The sequence below is a fragment of the Danio rerio genome, chromosome 8, assembly GCF_052040795.2.
Source record: "Danio rerio strain M-AB ecotype USA chromosome 8, GRCz13ab, whole genome shotgun sequence".
In the NCBI taxonomy this organism is placed as follows: domain Eukaryota; kingdom Metazoa; phylum Chordata; class Actinopteri; order Cypriniformes; family Danionidae; genus Danio; species Danio rerio.
Window position 1 is genome coordinate 11,921,969 of NC_141028.1, and position 20,273 is coordinate 11,942,241.

At 34.2% G+C, this 20,273-nt stretch overlaps 2 protein-coding genes across 3 annotated transcripts in view; one reads left to right on the forward strand and one right to left on the reverse strand.

Annotated features, from left to right (window-relative positions):
- Positions 1-19,862, forward strand: part of LOC101883539 (scavenger receptor cysteine-rich type 1 protein M130) — a 53,743-nt gene extending 33,881 nt beyond the window's left edge. The window contains exon 19 of the mRNA XM_087264334.2: positions 19,701-19,862. Coding sequence (XP_087120460.1) covers positions 19,701-19,739 — 39 coding nt within the window. The 3' untranslated portion in view covers positions 19,740-19,862. The remainder of the gene's footprint in view (positions 1-19,700) is intronic.
- On the reverse strand, positions 2,206-19,802 carry si:dkey-8e10.3. Of its 2 annotated transcripts, XR_015497646.1 has the most exons (5): positions 19,691-19,802; positions 16,404-16,589; positions 14,444-14,646; positions 4,955-6,006; positions 2,206-3,485 (listed from the first exon to the last, which is right to left on the reverse strand). XR_015497646.1 is itself a non-coding variant. In XM_087264421.1 (4 exons), the coding sequence occupies exons 2-4, from the start codon at positions 16,570-16,572 to the stop codon at positions 5,362-5,364; spliced, it is 1,017 nt and encodes a 338-aa protein (XP_087120547.1). In that variant the 5' UTR covers positions 16,573-16,589; positions 19,691-19,802; the 3' UTR covers positions 2,986-5,361. The 2 variants fall into 2 exon arrangements, 1 of the variants encoding a protein (XP_087120547.1); XM_087264421.1 differs by having other exon boundaries at positions 2,986-6,006.
- Positions 19,863-20,273: the final 411 nt, after the last annotated feature.

The window sequence follows — 20,273 nt, forward strand, 5'->3', positions numbered from 1 at the left end:
TTTTGGGAAATGACTGAAAATGCACAAAAGGCAAAAATTTCTTTGGATTGGTTTATTTTTGGATTCATTAAGACAGACTCAGAGTTCTATATCAGGTTAATGTCTTAAATTGCAAGTTATAAAAACAATTGCAGGATAACATTTCGCAATCCTGACTTTTTCTCAGAAATTTGACTTTATCTTAATAAAATGCTTGCTTGATAATATCTTGATAAACACTTGCAATTGTGAGAATTAAATCTACAATTCTGAGAAAAAATACAAAATTGCAAGATGCAATCTCTTTTTTTGTTGATGAAATCGGAAAATCTCGCAAGATTTATTTTTTACAAGGCAAACTGATGTATACTGTTTCCTTCAAAAATATGAACACATTGTCTGATGTTCATAAATACGTGGAGCATATCCTAATAAACAATCAAATCTTACAGTCTTTTTTTTTTTTTTTACATACATTGGAAATTTAGTCTCAAATATAGCATTTTTATTAGCAGGTGTGCTACATTTCACAAGCTTAAAAGGAGAGGCACGACTGGTGAAGTTCATTAGATTAATTGAAGCCATCCCTGATCATTTTCACCAATGAAAGAGATGTAATTGGCAAAAACTCTTTATAGAAGAATCTGGTAACAACCGAAACAGATTATGAGTCATTGCTGAGGAGTCAAGCTTCAGTGAAAGCTGCTAAACCCTTTACCTCATGATGGGCTTTGGGCTGCATTACAGGATTTAGTGATGAAGGTCTTTGATTGGAGCAGCTCAGGAGGACTGCAGTAACATTATCCCAGCGAGTGTAAGGCTCTAAATATTGCTGTAAAGCAAAGGGAGCTGTCGGACTGTCAAATCATGAGCAGGACAGTTCCTCTAGAGCTCGGCCTAAACAAACAGCAGCCCAGAATCCATCAATACCACAGCAGCTGCAGCAGATGCCTGGAGGTCTCGCAGTGTTAAACAGAAACACTTGTAGTGCTTGCTGTGTTTGGATGTACTGTAATAAATTACTGAGGTTACAAGCAAAGGCCAGCAGTGACTTGGAAAGGCTTTCAAAGCACCTTTTGACACGCCGATATCTTGATATTTTAGAAAAGGATGCTTTGCAGGATTTGTTTTTTGCAGAAAAAAAAAAATGTATACCTGATAAAAGTCTTGTCGCCTATTCAAGTTTTAGGAGCACCAAATAATAACTTGACTTCTAGTTGATCATTTGGTATCAGAAGTGGCTTTTATGAAAGGCAAAGGCCTCTAGATGACGCTTATTTTACCAAAATAAAATATGATCATGTCTTGATTTTTTTATTATTTAATTAGGAGAGTAAGGTCGGACATTGTTTAGACAAAAGTCTTATCATTTAACAGAAATAATGTACAGTATAGAATATAAAGTCATGGTGCAGTGTACAAAGAATGAATATTGTGTATGACTCCCATGAGTTTGGAGGACTCCATTCATGCATCTCTGCAATGACTTAAATAACTTATTAATGAAGTCATCTGAAATGGCAAAGAAAGCGTTCTTGCAGGACTTTATGCTTGCAAAATTCTGCCGAATGGCGCTGCGAAAAGGAGCTGGACTAAATAAGATGATTCAACGAAATCTCACAGCAATTCGTAACTTTTTTATTTAGTTTCTAATTCGTATGAATTCATACAATCTAATTCGTACAATTTAGTACGATTTGCTCATCACTCAATGACGGTTGGGTTTAGGGGTGGGTTTAGGTGCCACACCTCCTTTTTAAAATTGTACGAATTAGCCACTAAACTGACAAAACGTAAAATACATTAAAAAAAAAAAGAGATCAGGCTGGATGATTAAACGTTAATAAAGCAAGTCATTGGTCCATAATTATGGTCCAGATCTACATTTGTTGACAGACAGTTTAGGCTACTTATCAGAATTATGGGAATTATCCTTTATATCCCAACAATATTTAATTGTGTAAAAAATTTTTTTAGTCTTATGTCCTACTCAGAATATAAAAATACATATGAACATATTTAGATCATTTACTTTAATCAGTACTATTGGAATTTGAAGAGACTTTCAACCAGCACAACAAAAAATGTTTCTGAAGACAATCACCTATAGCACATTTAAATAAATAAATATAAAAAGATGCTGATTATATATAGTTTTAATAGACACCAACTATAAACACAGCAAGACCAACAAGATAACAAATAAAATAAACACATTGAATACAATTATAAAATATATATTACAATAAACTTTAATATAGACATAAGTAAAATACAGCAGTAGTTTAAAATCTATCTCTCATCTATGTTACATTTATGAAAATCGCATGTCTGGTTATAATTTCTGGACCCTTATTTCTGCTAGAGACAGATTGGCAAATCTAAAAATTATACAACGATATGGATCATTTACACAAACTGTCTGTTGTTTGGGGATGAATTGTGCGTATTTACTTGATATCAAAGATTCATAGGGGCAGGAGACGGTCTACAGCATAGGTTCACACACATGAATGGGAAATATTGTTACACTTAACATGACTGTAGTATGTGTCAAATTCAGAAACACTTGATGTGGTCATAAAGAATGTAATCACACTGCAGTTTTACCTTCCGAGCCTGAGCATGTTTACGCAACTCACACCCGTGAGTTCACTACCACTGCAGTGGGTTCAGTGGCTTGATCAAGGAAATCACCTCAGCCGTGGTATGAAAGGTGGAACAGGGCTATTGACTTCCCCTACCAACAATCCTTACTCGAACCTGCGACTTGATCACTAGTCCAAATTTCTAACCATTAGGCCACATGGTTCATTGCTGCTTGTATTCTTGTATCGCAATCAAAGGTGGGTAGAGTATCCAAAATCTCTACTCAAGTAAAAGTACAAGTACTTGCTGAAATTTTTACTCAAGTAAAAGTAACAATCTTAAAAGTTACTTAAGTAAGAGTAAAAAAGTGTCTAATGAAAAAAATTACTCATAAATAGTTACTAGTTACTTTTTTTTCATAGTATTTTCTATATTTTTTCTTCTGAAGAAAGTCTTACTTGTTTTATATCAGCTAAAGTAAAAACAGATTTTAATATTTTTAAAACAATTTTAAGGTCAAAATTATTAGTCTCCTTAAGTAATATTTCTTTTGATTGTCTACAGAACAAATCATAATTCATTACCCTAACTTGTGGAATTACCTGGTTAAGCCTTTAAATGTCACTTGAAGAATCGTCACCTTAGAATTATAAGCGTTCTGTATGATTTTGGGATATTGAGCTTCAAAATTTTTGCATTCCATATACCAAACAGTATGTGTGTAACATTTGTTTTTTAAATAAAATGTCTTGCAAAAAACTTACAAAAAAAAAAAAAACATCCCATAATGTAAATAAGTTCATTTAATAAGAATATGTCAATAACTCAATTTTGACAAAAATGTCAGATAGAACCTCATAATTCTAAGGTGACAAAATATCTAATATCTTGGAAAATATCTAGTAAAATATTATTAACTGTCATCATGGCAAAGATAAAAGAAATCAGTTATTAGAAATGAGTTATTAAAACTATAGAAATGTGTTGATAAAATCTTTGTTAAAGCAATTGTATGTTTAAAAAAATGTTTAAATGTTATATTTTAATGGTTAAATGACTAATGTATGCCGGGCTAATCAGTTATTCCATTAAACAGCACTTTCTTTAGTTACCCTATCCAATGCAATATCACGGCAGTTTGTAACTTTTTGATTTAGTGGCTAATTCGTATGAATTCATAGGATCTAATTCATACAATTTAGTATGATTTGCTCATCACCCAATGACGGTTGGGGTTAGCGGTTCGGTTAAGTGTCACGCCTCCTTTTTAAAATCGTACGTAAAATCGTAATTTCGTATGACTGAACTTGTACGAATTCGTATGATTTAGCCACTAAACAGACAAAACATGAAATACTTACGTTCCCTCGTAAGATCAGGCTGGCGTATCCCATAGTTACCATTAATAAGGTCTAAAAATATGGATAATTTACCTCAACATGCTTTTTTTTTCAGGTCTGACGTGAAATTCATGTATATGTGGCGATGTCAGTTCGTGATGCGTGCATCGCATTATGAAACTATTCTTGTTGACATCTTGGAGTAAAAACATAGACTGAACTTGAGGCCGGGTTAGCTGGTCCGATGAATTCATTGCACAGACAGCATGACCGTCCTTCTCGGAACAGCAGATTGCGCCATGGCGGGACCACAGTATAAACTTGCACGTCTCCCTAGACTTTAGTCATTAATCTAACAGACACGTCTCTATTGTAACCTCTTGCGATACAACCTCAGCGGCGCCTCACAATATTTGCAAACAAGATATATGGATCATATTTATTATCACTTGGCAGTAACGGAGGAACACCGCCAAATGTAGCGAAGTAAGAGTAATGATTTTTCTCTAATAATTTACTTGAGTAAAATTACACATATTTACATGTAGCCTACTCAAAAAGCACTCGTTACCGAATAATTTTACTGAAGCAAATGTAACGAAGTAAATGTAACTCGTTACTACCCACTTCTGATCATAATATATTATTGCAGTGTTTTGTTTCAAACGTGTATTTAAAATTTTGCACATGCAAGTGGCAATTTTCTGTGAACCAAAAGCATTCAGCAACAAGTCCAGCTCTACCAGTTTGGGTCTGTGCTAGGTACCTTACGAAAAGGGTCCCGAAAAAGTGGTACGGTTCTCTATTTTCATACTTCTGACATACAGTTGAAGTCTGAATTATTAGCCCCCTGTATATTTTTCCCCAATTTCTGTTCAACGGAAAGAAGATTTTTGTCAATGCATAATACGTCATTTGAATAACTCATTTCTAATAACTAATTTCTTTTATTTTTGCCATGATGACAGTACATAATACTTTACTAGATATTTTTTAAGATACTAGTATTCAGCTTAAAGTGAAATTTAAAGGATTAGGATTTATACAATATCATACTATTAGGACAATATCAGCTAAAGGAATATATTTAAGGATTAACTAGGTTATTTAGGCAAGTTAGGGTAATTAGGCAAATCATTGTATAACGGTGGATTGTGACAAAGACAATGGGAAAAAATATGGCCTTAATATGGTTTTAAAAAAATTCAAAACCGTTTTTATTCTAGCCGAAATAAAACAAATAACTTTCTCCAGAAGAAAAAATATTATTGTAAATACTGTGAAAAATTCCTTTGCTCTGTTAAACACCTTTAAGTAAATATTTGAAAAAGAAATTTACAGGAGGGCTAATAATTTTGACTTTGACTGTAAATGTGTGCTGTGAACTGTACATGTGTTTGCGCTGTGCTGTGCTGAGCCATACCACTCAGTGTAAATGAACCATAACACCTCACTATTCATCACTATAGCTGCTCCTGCATGGACTCGGTGTGGAAGTACAGATATCCCCATTTTCTCCCACCCATCCGTTGGCATCCTTCTCTCGTACCCAGTCTTTTCCCACATAACCTTTAACCTCTGTTATCGAGCATCTTTTATTGGACTCGATTGTTAACATTCTCTTAAACATCTGCATACAAACTGGTGTAAACCTTTTCCACTGCGACGGCACTGGCGATTTCTTCACCGATTGACGCCAGTCTGCAAACTCCTCATAAAAATCGTCGCTATCATTACAGCGCTCCCATGGAAAGAAGCCGGTGAGGATGCAGAAGAGAAGAACAGCGAAGGCCCAGGTGTCTAGAGAGGGTTCGACACGGAGTGGAGGAACTTTGGGCTCTTTTTGGCCATCCTCCAGCACCATTTTACACAATTCTGGAGCCATGTATGGAAGAGTCCCGGAGATGAAGCGGATGAAAGTTCCTTGTCTCTGCGTAAGGCCGAAATCAGCTAGTTTGACCCGCCGGCAGTGGTTATCTAGCAGCAGGACGTTCTCCGGCTTGATATCGCGGTGGACCAGGCCTCGCTGGTGGATGAACTCCAGAGCACAGGAGATCTGGACGGCACAGCGCTTCACTGCACATTCAGGGATGCCCACCTGGAGAGAGACCATAGAAGAGCAGTGTGCACATCATTCTTTAAATAAATGGACAGTACTTAAAGGGGTGATCCACTACGATATATCATATTTGAAACTTTAGTTGATGTGTAATGTAGCTGTGTGAACATAAACAACATCTCTGAATGTGATACGCTCAAAGTTCAATGCTAAGGGAGACATTGGCTTTTACAGGAAACTACAAAAAAGTACATCCATGCTAGTGAGATCACAAGGACTTCCAGTTACGTGCACACACCACATGCACACACCCTGCGCAGTGGAGGACGGTGGCCAGAGGCGATGTAATGTCATAGCAGAGAAAGCTGAAATGCCGTCCAAATGCTGATTTTCCACAGAGCTTATTCTGTTTCTGTATTTGGGCTTCCAAAGGACACGGCACAAAGACAGAAGTGCTTACAGTTTAATTTTAATTATGCATAATAAAAGATATAGCTAGCATTTGACAAAGGACAGCTTCCTGTTGAATTCTGCTAAAAACTCTTCCAACCATAATAGAAGAAGCTGTGGATTGTGAGCTACAACCTGTAAGTATTTTTATTTGTTAAAATTGATGTATTACATGCAGATTTTCCAGTGTTAATGGTATGTTAGCAAGGATGTAAACAATGGGAAATGCTGTTCGGCACCGTTAATAATTTAGCTACAAATTTATCCATCAAACCATCAAACATTTAATTATTATTTTTATTTTGTATTTTATATTTATGTATATATTTATATTATATATTATGTTATTTTATACTTAATGTTATATTTATCTGTCAAACACACAGAATGCAGTATCTCTCTTTGCGGCCATTTCCCTGCGTTCTACATCTCAAATAACAAACTCGCAAAAGATATGTGAACTTCATATTCATATTCATAATTTCATATTACTTACACATACTTTTAACCCGATTATATGTTAAAGACAATTGTTAGATTTTATTTTAGAGACCAGCCGTGAGGTTCAGCTGTGTGCTCTTCATTTGTCTGTCTTATTCAGGTAGCTAACACTGCTAACAGCTTCTCTGACTGAAACGCAAAAGCTTATGCTTGTAGGGGCATAGCATAGTTACGTGGAGCCAATCTGCGAATTACAGCACACTGTGGGCGTTATTACATTATGACACCTCTTGACAGTGGGCCTTTCAGAGTAACTAGAAAATATGACAGTCGTTTTCATGTTAGCTGAGTAGCTGTATAAAATCAAACTAAAATATATGAACAAATAACGTGAATTTCTACAAGTGAAGCATTAGCTCACATTGCTTTGCATCTTTTAAACAGAACGAAACCTTAAAAAAATATACTGTAGACAATCCCCTTTAAAGTACAAATGAAATCAGAGCTAACCATATTGATTTTGTTAACTCACATTGCTAGTTTTGTGGTGAACAATTAATCTGTGCATGTTAATAATAAAAAAAAAAGTTTTCCAATGCAATCTTTAATTGAAATCTGTAAATTGCACTTACTGTTTTTAGTTAAGTTCTCAGATTACGTCTGTCTGAGGTATTGGGCGTGGCCAACATACTTAACCACGCCCCTTCAACTGTCAGTTTTAACAACTGACAGAAATGGTGAGGAGGAGGAGGAGGTGTCTGTTAGGTTGTAATAACTCTTCTAAAATTCCTTTCCCGATCTTTCTAAATTAACTGCCTAATTTACTACATCCAATCAGCTTGCAGTAAAAAACAAGCCACACACACTGTTTTCTCATTTAATATTCTTTTGAATTTTGTCACAGTATGAAAAAAAAGCTTCCCTTCATGTGGACTTTAATGTCCGCTTCAAATCAAAATTGACAATGTTTATTTTGCTAGCTCGCTTTATTATTCTTAAAGTGATTAATTATCTGTGCAGGTCAATGTTTTGGTAATGTTTAATGAAAGCCATTTGCTTTCCTGTTTGGAGTGGCGGTCCTTTTATGTTGATATCAACCAGAGGCCTCCCATAGCAACTGCATATTAATATCCTTTCTTAATGTATATTTGGGGCGGCACAATGACGTAGTGGTCAGCACTGTTACCTCACAACAAAAAAGATTGCTGATATGAGTCTCGGCTGGGCCAGTTGCCATTTCTGTGTGGAATTTGCATGGTTTCCCAGAGTTGGCGTGGGTTTCCTCTGGGTGCTATAGTTTCCCCAACAGTCCAAAGACATGTAGTATAAGTGAATTGGATGAACTATGGCCGTAGTGTATGAGTGTGTGTGAATGAGAGTGTATGGGTGTTTCCCAGTACTGGGTTGTGGCTAAAAGGGCATCCACTACACAAAACATATGCTGGAATAGTTGTCGGTTAATTCCAATGTGGCAAACTCTGATAAATCAAAGACTAAGCCGAAAAAAAAATGAATGAATGAATGAATGTTTGTTTGCTATGAGAGAATGATGCGCAAAAGAAAGCCCCGCCCCCTACTCAATGTTCTGGTTCTGTTGGAACTACATCAGCATGCTGAAATAAGTCTTAGCAACTTCTGGTTTATGCAGACTTTAAAAAGATGTAAAGCACAATAAATGAATAAATGAAATAAAAATTATTTAATAAATTAATTAAATTAAATACATGTGTTACAGGGTTTTATTACCAAACACAAAACATTTTTAATCCAAAGTGGCCGATATTCAAAGTAAGATAATTTGTGCTGAGATGAAAGGAGATGACAATTAATATAAAACTACAAAATAATGCTAATAACTAGTGTATTATTAGTAAACTTAAAAATGAAAATAAATCAAATCTGTTTTTTTGTTTTTACTTTTCTGTAACTAAACTAAACTGGTATATTTTAGTTACAAAAAAGTGTTTAATTTTGCTATCCCTGAGCTGTGTGTGTGGTTTACAATACAGTATACAATAAAGATTTATAAGATTTATAACACTAAGATTTATAACACTGAGCTTTTATGAACTGAAATTGCCTTTATGCTGAGTAATTTATTCTAGGTAATATAATAATAGTCTCAAAAAAATAAATAAAAAATCCTGACGCTTTGCTTATGTGCATGAACACAAAGCTGTGTCAAGGCAACATCATTGCATAATAAATTAAAATATAAGGTTGCAGGAGTTTACGAGCCCATGCTGCGTTATTACCGGTTTAAATCTTTCTGGGCTTCAGTGCATCGGGCTTAAGGTTTCACAGGATATGCTGAAGTAACAGAGACTCGTGTGCTGACAGAGAAAAACAGCTGCTCTGCTCTTTTACTCACATTGCACCCGCCAAGATTTCCTAAGAGGACATGTGAACATTACCGAAATATGTCAAACACACGTCCTGCACTTTCTGCAGTTTAAAGAATGCGAGCATGGTTAGCGTGTGAACGTGCCTGTAGTACACAGAAGTGAAAGCCTGCGACTTTATTAGTCACATACTGTACTGTACTATGGAGATAAAATCAATAAAAAAAAAATTAAAGGGACAGTTTGATATATACAGTTGAAGTCACAATTATTAGCTCTCCTGTGAATTTTATTTATAAGTTTTTTTATTTTCCCTAAATTATATTTATTAGAACAAAGAATTTTTCACAGTATTTCCTATAATATTTTTTATTTTTATTCATTTTTATTTCAGCAAAAATATTATTTTATTATTAATATTATTATATATTGCCCCCTTAAGCAATATATATATATATATATATATATATATATATATATATATATATATATATATATATATATATATATATATATATATATATATATATATATATATATATATATATATATATACATACATACATACTTCTGCATGCTGTTTGTGTTGCTCTGCAATAACACGTAGCCTAACTGCTCTGCAGAAACGCTAGCTGTCATTGAACTTCTGGATATGCTAAAGGAAGGTAGAAGTTACACGGCTGTCGGGTGCCATTACAGATTAAAAAAATGAAGATCAGATGGTTTAATCTTTGGTTTCATTTTGCTTACTGAACTTATTTTTCTATGAGGGTTTGAACTTTAAGTTTTTAAACAAGAGTGACAATGTCAATGCCTGTCTGAGAAAAGTGTATAAAGTGTGTAGTGAGGGGTTTTACAGCCTTAAAACAATTAATTGTTATAGTTGTAAAAAAAATAAAGCGAATTGCTTCACAGACTTCACCTATTGTGGGTTATTTTTAGAACATAACTACCGCGATTAACAAGGGACCACTGTATATCATTAAGAGTCACAAGTATTAGTTTAGGTTTATCTGTATATACATTTTTTTTTACTCTCAAAGAAGCAGTAGCTATTGACTGTGTTCTTTTATAGGACAAAATCACCTAAATCTTGTGTTAAGTGTAAATTTAACAGCAAATGTTTGTTTTTGAGTGAATCTAGTTTTGGAAACTTTTTTTTCTTTAATAATAAGAATGATTAATAACAAATATTCACAGCCCAGGCTCATTATTGATACATAATCCCTGTATACATTTCTGGACAGTGTGAAACACGTCCCAGGAGGTACGTTTTTTTTTTTTGTCATTTTTTGTTTTCGCGAATCTACCAGAGGCCGCTGTGTGTGCTTTTTCAGATCTCAAATTTCTCTTCCGCGTGCCATTCCTGCCTACTGTTCTTATATAAAGCCACCAGAGGCCCCTGTTGACTGACTGACTGACTGACGACCAACCAACACCCCCCCCTTCCCTAAACCCAACCGATAGTGTTTTCCAAAGCACAGATTGACCCGATCACCCCGTTTCCTAAACCCAACCGATAGTGTATTTAAAAGCACCGATTGACCTGATTACCGCCTTCCCTAAACCCAACCAATCTAGAAAATGAAAAGCCTTCGTCTGATTTTTACCACGTTTTCAGATCTTACCACATTTTCACACTGTTATTTACTTGTTTATTTTTATTTTTGCCTTTTGTTTTACTTACTTTCTGGAATCGTTTTTCATTAGACTCGGACCCCATCATTGCGGTCAACTCCTGTCTGCATCTCAAGTTCACTGACATGTGTGATGAGCTACTGGAAAAGCTGGTAACAACGGAAAAGCCGCCCACATGGAGGTAAGAGATCAGCTGGTAAGCACCAGAAAAAACAAAGCCATCGGCGGCTTCATTCCATCCCATAGTGTTAATTTTAAAGATGAAATGCAGCCATACATAGCAACATAATTCGCGCTCTAAAGAAATCTATAAGGGTACGTTTTCACAATGAGTTATGGTTCTGATTCAACAATGTCATTTTCTTTGTTGTTGATACATGATTATTCTCAGTTCTTTGTACAATACTTTAAATGGTACTTTTTATTAAAATATTTACTAAAATGATTAGTAAAAGTTTTTTTAATAACTTCATATTTTCTTGAAAATTCTTCAGTTCTGGGGGGCCACAGAGGCTGTGTATTTATTTATTTATTTTTTGTTTTGTTTTCTTGCTATCCCTAAACAAAGATAAACATATGTGCTTCTCATGTCCTCAACACATTTTATCAGCATCTGTCAAACATCATTCTATAGGCATTCAGACATCTCGGGCCCTTGGGATAAAATTTACCGCATCTATAGAGTCTCTACAGTGTCTGGGGATGATAAAGTTGTAACCTTCTCAAGTGTCGGACACTGATTTGGAAGCGGTCTGGCAATGACAGACATAGAGCATGACAGACTTAAGGGTATGTGAACTGAAGGTTTGTGTGTGTAACAAGTGTCAAAGCAAATGTCAAAATGTACAGTTTCTATCAATTACTTATATGTTTTTACTGTGAATAACATAAGACAATAATGTCATTCAGTGCAACAACAGTTCCATGGTTATAAAAGCTACAATGTAAAACCTAAAAGGTTCAGGTAACACAAACCATATGAAGAAACCAATTGCAGCAAACCATTTAAGTTCAAAATCTAATCCTAATGAGTACTGTGAACTTAATCCTTTTGAGTAAATGAAGCAGTTTGAGCACAGTAAACCCCAATAAATGAAGAGAACTCAAACCAACTGAGTACTGTAAAACCTAATAAGTTAAGGCAACTCAAACTGTTTGAGGAAACCGATTTCAGCAAACCATTTGAGTTAAAAAAAACTAAACTATTGCGAACTTACTTCATTTAAGTTGAAGCAATGAGGTATTTAATTAACTCATTACATTCAACACTGAGTTCAAAACTCTTTTCAAATGAGTAGAATTAACTTTCACTACACTCATTTAACTAGTTAAAGTTGACTGTTGGGTTTTACAGTGTATTCTACACATTTTTAGAATATTTAGAGCAAGGATCAATCAACAACATTTTAAGAATTAATTAAAAATGCTAATAAATTGTCATTTGAAATTTTTATACTTCCCACTTTCATTCAAACCAATAGATTGTTACAGATCCGTCAACAAGACATTTTGCAATCATTTAAAATAGTGCATAATTTAGTATAATGACTTTATTATTTTATGTTTTTCCCATTGTGATTTGTGTTATACAGTATATACACACACACACATAAATAAAGTTCCGTACTTTTGTATTTTTTGACAAACTGATTGATTGTAAATGATGCACAAATATTAATAAACTAAAAAAGGAGAGTTTTGGCGGAATGGTGGCTCAGTGGTTAGCACTGTCACAGCAAGAAGGTTGCTGCTTCGAGTCCTGGCTGGGCATTTCTGTGTAGAGTTTGAATGTTCTCCCTGTGTTCGCGTGTATTTCTTCTGGGTGCTTCATTTTCCCCACATGACAAAGACATGTACAATAGGTGAATTGGATTAACTGAATTGGTCGTAGTATATGAGTGTGTATGTGTATGTGTATGGGTGTTTTCCAGTACTGGGTTGCGGCTGGAAGGGCATCCACTGCGTAAAACATATGCTGGGATAGTTGGCGGTTCATTCCACTGTGGTGACCCCCGATAAATCAGTGACTAAGCCAAAGCAAAATGAATGAATAAATTGAGTTTTTTTTTTTTTTTTGTCTTGTTTCTAGTCCAGTCTCTTGCTGTTTTTAAATCTTTACTTTAAACCTTTTTGTTTAGGATTGCTTTTGATTTAATCTTTTATTGTTTTTTTTTTTGTTTTTTTTACCAGTGTAGTATCTTTTATGTATGTTGTCTTGACTTTGCATTTAAAGTACTTTGAGAAAGTCACTTTTAAAAATAAATTTATTAAACATTTTAAAAATCAAGAAGCATTTTCTAGACAAGCAAAAAATATTAAGTCAAAATCAAGTGAGTTTTTCCATAAAACAAGCAAAAATAATCTTGTTTTCGGTTTAAAACAAAACTATTTTACTTGGTTTAAGGAAAAACTAACTAATTTTTCATGTATTATTTTTGAAAACAAAACAATATATTTGACTTGTCTAGAAAATGCTTTCTGTCTTAAGGATTTTTAGATATTTGCACCAGAAACAAGACTAAAGTCTAAGAAAGAACAGCTTTTTTGCATTGTACACATTAATTGATATTGACTAAATAATTCTTTATATTTAAGGCTTTTTTGGTGATGGCAGCTTAAAGACTCTTCTCATGTGGAGAATGAAGTCATGTTCTTTGCTCAGGTGTGAGTTTTTCAAAGACTTCAACAGAGTGTAAAAATCTTGATGGTTCTGTGGGTCTCGTCTTTCAAATCTAATCTTTATTTTGTATTTGCTATTGGATGCGAGCCAGGTGATTGGCTGGGCCATTTTACAGCTTGATTTTCTTTCTCTGAAAGCATTTCAGTTTCCTCGACTGTGTTTTGATCATTGTCTTGCTGAAATGTCCACTTTGGTTTCATCATCATCATCCTGTTAATGTAGATGTTGGACTGAAGCTAATATACACTGACGAAGGGCAAAGAGTTGCTAAAAAAAAGAGATTTCAACTGCTGTCTGGGATTTCCATGCCTTTCTACACCTCCCTTTCCTCATGTGTTAAATACTTTTCCCCTGTGTCTATTCATTTTATTCCATAACTTAATTTGTGAACTAATTAGATTTGTTTTCTTTGCAAATATGAATTTATTTTGGTTGTTACCAACATCCAGTGAATATTTCAAGTCAACAGCACCTTTAGAAATATGTTTTCTGAGAAAAATGCTGACGTGTTCAAAATCAAGTGAGTTTTTCCCTAAAACAAGCAAAATAATCATATTTTTGTTTGTGGTGTCGCAGTGGTGACGCAGGTAGTGCTGTTGCCTCACAGCAAGAAGGTTGCTGGTTCGAGTCCTGGCTTGGTCAGTTGGCATTTCTGTGTGGAGTTTGCATGTTCTTTCCGTGTCCGCGTGGGTTTCCTCCAGGTGCTCCGTTTTCCCCCCACAGTGCAAAGACATGGTATAGTTGAATTGAAAAAGCTAAATTGGTCATAGTGAATGAGTGTGTATGGGTGTTTCCCAGTACCATGTTGCAGCTGGAAGGGCATCAGCTGCATAAAACATATGCCAGAATAGTTGGCGGTCCATTCCGCTGTGTCGACCTCTAAAATAGAGACTAACCAAAAGAAAATTAATGAATGATCACCTACCCGTGGCTGAATGATGGCAAACAGATCCCGTCCTGTGACGAGCTCCTGGGCGAATCCGTAGTGCTCGTTGGACTGGAAGGCAATGCCAAACAATCCCACAATGCAGGGATGACAGGACAGATGCAGAGAGATGCAATATTCTCTGAGAAATCCCTGCAGTTTGGTGGAGGCCTTCGGGAGCACTTTCAGAGCCATTGGAGTGCCTTGTTAAAAAAACAAAAACAAACAAGAAACAACAAACAAGACTTTATTCATCTAAAGCTGCTCTAGATACAGTACAGTGGGGGAAATAAGTATTGAAAGCATCAAGTTTTTGAAGTCACATGCATTGTTTTCACAGACTTAAACAGAGTGTAAAAATCTTGATGGTTCTGTGGGTCTCATCTATCATATCTGATCTTTAGCTTGAAGTCAGGTGATTGGTTGGGCCATTCTACAGCTTTATTTTCTTTCTCTGAAACCATTTAAGAGTTTCCTTGGCTGTGTTGTGGATTTTTTTTTCTTGCTAAAATGTCCACCCTGGTTTCATATTCATCATCCTGATGTAGATGTTTTACTGAAGGATCTAATATTAATATGCAGTGATGGGCAAAGAGTTGCTGAAGAACTACTGAGAGATTTCATTTGCTGTCTGGCCCTTCACTGCCTTTCTACACCTCCCTTTTTTCATGTGTTCAACACTTTTTCCCCTGTGTCGTTTTGTGAACAAATTTGATTTGTTTTCTTTGCATATATGGGTTGCTTTGGTTGTTACCAACATCCCGTGCAAATTTCAAGTCAGCACCTTTAAAAATATGTTTTCTGAGAGAAATGCTGACATGTTCAATACTTATTTCCCCTCACTGTATGAGAAGAATGATGCAGGCTCTATACAGTCTTTAAGTTGTTAATAGAAAGTTTTTCCACAGCTGTTGGGATGATATCTTGGGATTGCGATCTGTGGGAGTGTAAAAGAGGGGCTAGTGTTTCATTTAAAGAGCATTATCTCATTCTGCTCTGGTCAAAGTGTTCAGTACAGCAGATATGTTTGGCAGAACATCATACACACACACAAGCCGTTCTAGAGAATGATACTCATGTTTATGTACTACAGTATTTACATGAGCTCGGCATGTTCAGTTCAATGGCTAAGAAAGCTGATTTGTTGCCTCTCTGATATATTTTCTATATTATTTGTCATTTCAGTAAAATTTTCAGTCACATTCTAGTTAACATTGATTATAATATGGCGTAACAATCTTGAAAGCACTGATAGAATATGACTTGCTCCAAGTGATGTCATTTTCTCTGGCGGGAAACTCTTGAAGGCATTGAGGCATGTCTTTTATTTTCATCTCATTCATTTGTACAAAGTTATTAGCATATAACACGTAGATTATTTATTATTAAATTCTTTTATGGGGGTATTTCAGTCAATTGCTCATTCAGTAATAATAATGTGTGCTTTGCACATTGTTATTTTTCATCTATTGTTTAGTGTTTTTTTTTTTTCATGCTGAGCCATTGCAACTAAATTTCTTTCTCTGTACACCAGTATATTTTGAATGACAGTAAAGTGCTGGGTTGTGTCTAAAAGGCCATCCGCTGCGCACTGTTAAACATGCCAGAGTAGTTGGCGGTTCAATCCGTTGCAGTGACCCCTGATAAATTAGACACTAAGTCAAAGGGGAATGAATGAATGAATAAATAATTAAAAAGAAACATAATTACACTTATTAGTACAGCAAACCAGCAACAACAACAATAATAAAATTGTTATGTAATATTTTTGTATTAGTAATATCGCTATTGTTGTTGTTACTCATAGAGATTGAGATTTCAGTTATATTTTTACCAATGACTTTGGAATGGAGTCAATGGACGCCATTCTTTATTTGCTAAACAGGATTTTGACCAAATTTGTGAAATCTTGCAGATATGCGTGTAAAGTTATTTCAGTGATCTATTGAATATACTGTACCTTTGCATCTGTGAGTGACCAGCAGCACACGGCCATACTTGCCACGGCCAATCTCTTTAATGATGTTGAAATGTTCTGGAATCTCGAGCTTACATAAACTCTGAGACGTCAATTCCATCAGCTCGTCTATCAGACTGCTGCCATCCTCCACTGAGCCCAGCTCAATCATCACACCGCCTGTTCTGACTGATCGACACACACACACACACACACACACAGAGAGAGAGAGAGAATTACAGTATATTCACCACACTTTGACTTTCAACACAAATTGTGTCCTGCTAAAAAGGCTAATAATATTATTAAATATCAAAGTAAAAATTGAAAAACATTTTTTAGTATTATGGTAACAATGCCTGACATAATCGCTGTTGTGTCATCTATCATGGACTGTAACTACATACTATAAGATTACAATACATCGTATAAGCAAATACAACTTTGGTGTTAATAATACATCAGTTAACATTTGGAAATGCAAGACTTTTGAGGCCACTTGAAAGTTCTTAGTGCGTACTCACAATAGGTAGAATTGCCTTAAACTGTGCCAAAGCGTGATTGTCCCCTATTCACTCTCCCCCTGGGCCTGCACTCACATTGCATTTCTTACCTACCGGACCTGAGCACGCTTACATCATCGTGATTGTTCAGTTTAACAGGAAGAGAAGCGCTCTCACTGAGCACAGTGGAGATTGCTTTAAGTATATTGTTTTGTATTATTTTTAGTCGTTTGGGATGCAGTGGCATGCAGTCAAATATGTTGCCGAAAAGATCCACCACATAAAAGTCCTCGTGCTGCAGGTATTAGGAGGTTTGCTGAAGGTGCAGCTGTCGTGCAGTGAGGGTTTTGTGTCTTTAATAAACCAGAACAGTTTGCATTCATTGAACAGCAAGAATAATTAATAAATCCATATGAAACAGTTCCCTAAAAGTGACATTGCGTCTTCAGTTTCAGGCTCAGGGACACTTTGCACTCACACTACAAGCGTACCGCGCCAAAGCCCAAGTGAACCGCGCTCTGGCACACCTCTTCCAACCGGGCTAGGGCCGGCCAACTGAACTGCAGCTGAGCCAGATTCAGAGCACTCACACTTCTCCAATGAATTGGAGAATTGATTGAATTGATGTTTTTAGATGCTTATTTTTTCCAATATTGAAAAAATATTTAGAATGTTTTATTTAGTTTGGCTAAAAACTTAAATACAAAAACAAAAAGCAATTAAAAATAGCAAAAGATCCCTACTAATAAAAACAATAAAATGACAAGTACTAAAAAAAGGATTAGACTAAAAATGAAAACTGAAAATGAAAAATAAAAATGTGAATCAATCAAAAGAAAAAAAAAAATATATATATAAATATATATATATATATATATATATAGATATATATATATATATTTATATATATATATATATATATATATATATATATATATATATATATATATATATATATATAAATATATATATATATATAAATATATATAAATATATATATATATATATATATATATATATATATATATATATATATATATATATATATATATATATATATATATATATATACATATATGCTAAAAATTAAAATAACAAAAAGCAATTTAAAAAATTGTAAAAAAAATGTAATTCTAATAAAAAAAAACAATCACAATTACTAAAAATGATCTTAAATGTAAAACGAAAATTAAAATAAAATCTGGGCCAATCATAATAAAAAAAATCCCACAATAAATTCTTAGTAACATTAAAAAATTCTGGCTCCCAATAATGATTTGATATTAAAACAAAATCAATCTTTGATGTTTTACATTTTTTATATATTCTAAAACTGTCGAGTTCAAAATAAAGGGAAATATGCCATTTAAAAACTGGCTATATTACCCATTTAGTTGAATCTTTCATTTAAATGTAAAATATTATAATTAAAACTTTATTCATTTCAAAAAGACTGAAAATTGCTTTATTTGTTTTGAAAATTCCAGTATGACAGTATCCATGGGTTTGTTTGTTCTCATCACTCATTGATGAACAATTAACACATTCCTTTTGAGCTTCCAAGCACTCACTACATGCATTCCCGCTGCTGTAAAGCTCCTGCGCTGCTTGTGCTTCGATACTCAGTGCAAACAAAACACATGTGCAAGACCAGCCGCGCCAGGAGAATAAATGCGGAATCTAATGAGGTCATATGAGGCGTCTGCGATTATGAGCTCTTCCTTCCTTTTTAACTTACTAATAGAAGCAGGATGCTGTACGATACACTGCATTTTTGACCTTTTGTGTTATTTCTAGAAAGAAAAAAATATATAAAAACACTGGACCAGTGTTATATTATCAGTGGTATTGTAATGTAGTTGAACAAGTTTTTAGATTAAATAAATTAAATAATGAAATTGAAAAAAATAATTTAAATCTGTGAATTTTTTTAAGTCATTTAATTTTTTTTACATTATATATTTGTAGTCTTTATTAGGTGCAGATAGTTGTTAAGAATTGAGGTTAATGCTATTTGTTTCAAGGGGAACAAAAATAAACATATTTTTATTTTATTTCAAATAATTAGTTAAGTCAAATAAAAAGTTTTATTGATATTTAAGTAAACTAATTTGGTTTGTGGTTTCAGTACAAGTCTGTTGACTTTATTCTTTAAAAAATCAGTCCTGTTTAAATCTAACAAATGGCTATTTTAATAATTTAATCATTAATTTAGTCAATATATAATGTTTTAAACACTGTTTTTCATATATTTTTTTCACTGCATGCATAAAATTTCATAAAACTCATGCCCATTTTGAATTCATTAATTCAACATTTCAAAATAAATCCTATTTAATACCTACAAAAAATGCAATTTATCATTTATATCTTCAACTGTACACTGTAAAAAAAAATCTTACAGCCTTAATTTTTTTAGTTGAATCAAATAACCTTTTCTAGTCATCTCAACTTACATCAATCAAACTGATTCAAAATATTCAGTTCAATTTTGTATCAATATTAAAATTAGTTACCAGTAAAATAAGTTCAAGCAACATAAAATTATTTGTTCTCTCATTACTATTTGTCATTACATTTTCTAAATTGTACTCCCAAATTTGAAAACCATTGACAAATCCCTGTTTTTTATAACCTGTTATCAAATACTTTATTTCACTGCATGCATCAAATTGTAAATGCAGACTTCATATGCATGCACAATCCTGCACAGCATTCAGCTTTTTCCACAAATCTGCCTTTATCAGCTCTACAGTAATTTATCTCTCTCTCTTTTTTTTCTCTCACCTCTCTGCAGCTGTGCAAAGGATCAGGACGTCCAGAAGCGCAGCAGTAACAGCAGTGCCAATGCAGAGCGCTATGAATGAGGACGACTCTATTAACAAGGGCTTCAAGCTCCTGAAATGCTTTATATGGAAGAAGCACCAAGTTCAGGACTCCTCCCGCACTGACAACACAAGTAAACACATGTCTACTTACATATATCAGACACATACGGCTGACACATATTATATATCCTTAGATGTGTGTTACACATTTAGACAAATACACAAAAGGAGAAAAAAAACTTACAGTGGTGTCAACTCTCTTAAGGTTCTTTTTTAGCATCAATGGTGCTTTGCAAAACCTTTAAAGGGTGCCATGAAATGAAAATACTGTATTTCAGAATCAGAATCAGAATTAGTTTTATTGCCAAGTGTGCTTCACACACACAAGGAATTTGTTTTGGCTACATAAGCTTCCAGTGTACATAAGTGACAAGTGACAACACAAAATGAATATGAAAAAAAAGACATTAAACAGAGATGCAGTTGGTCAAAAGATCCAAATGTTAAATTGTATGTACAGATTTGTTATAAATATACAGGTT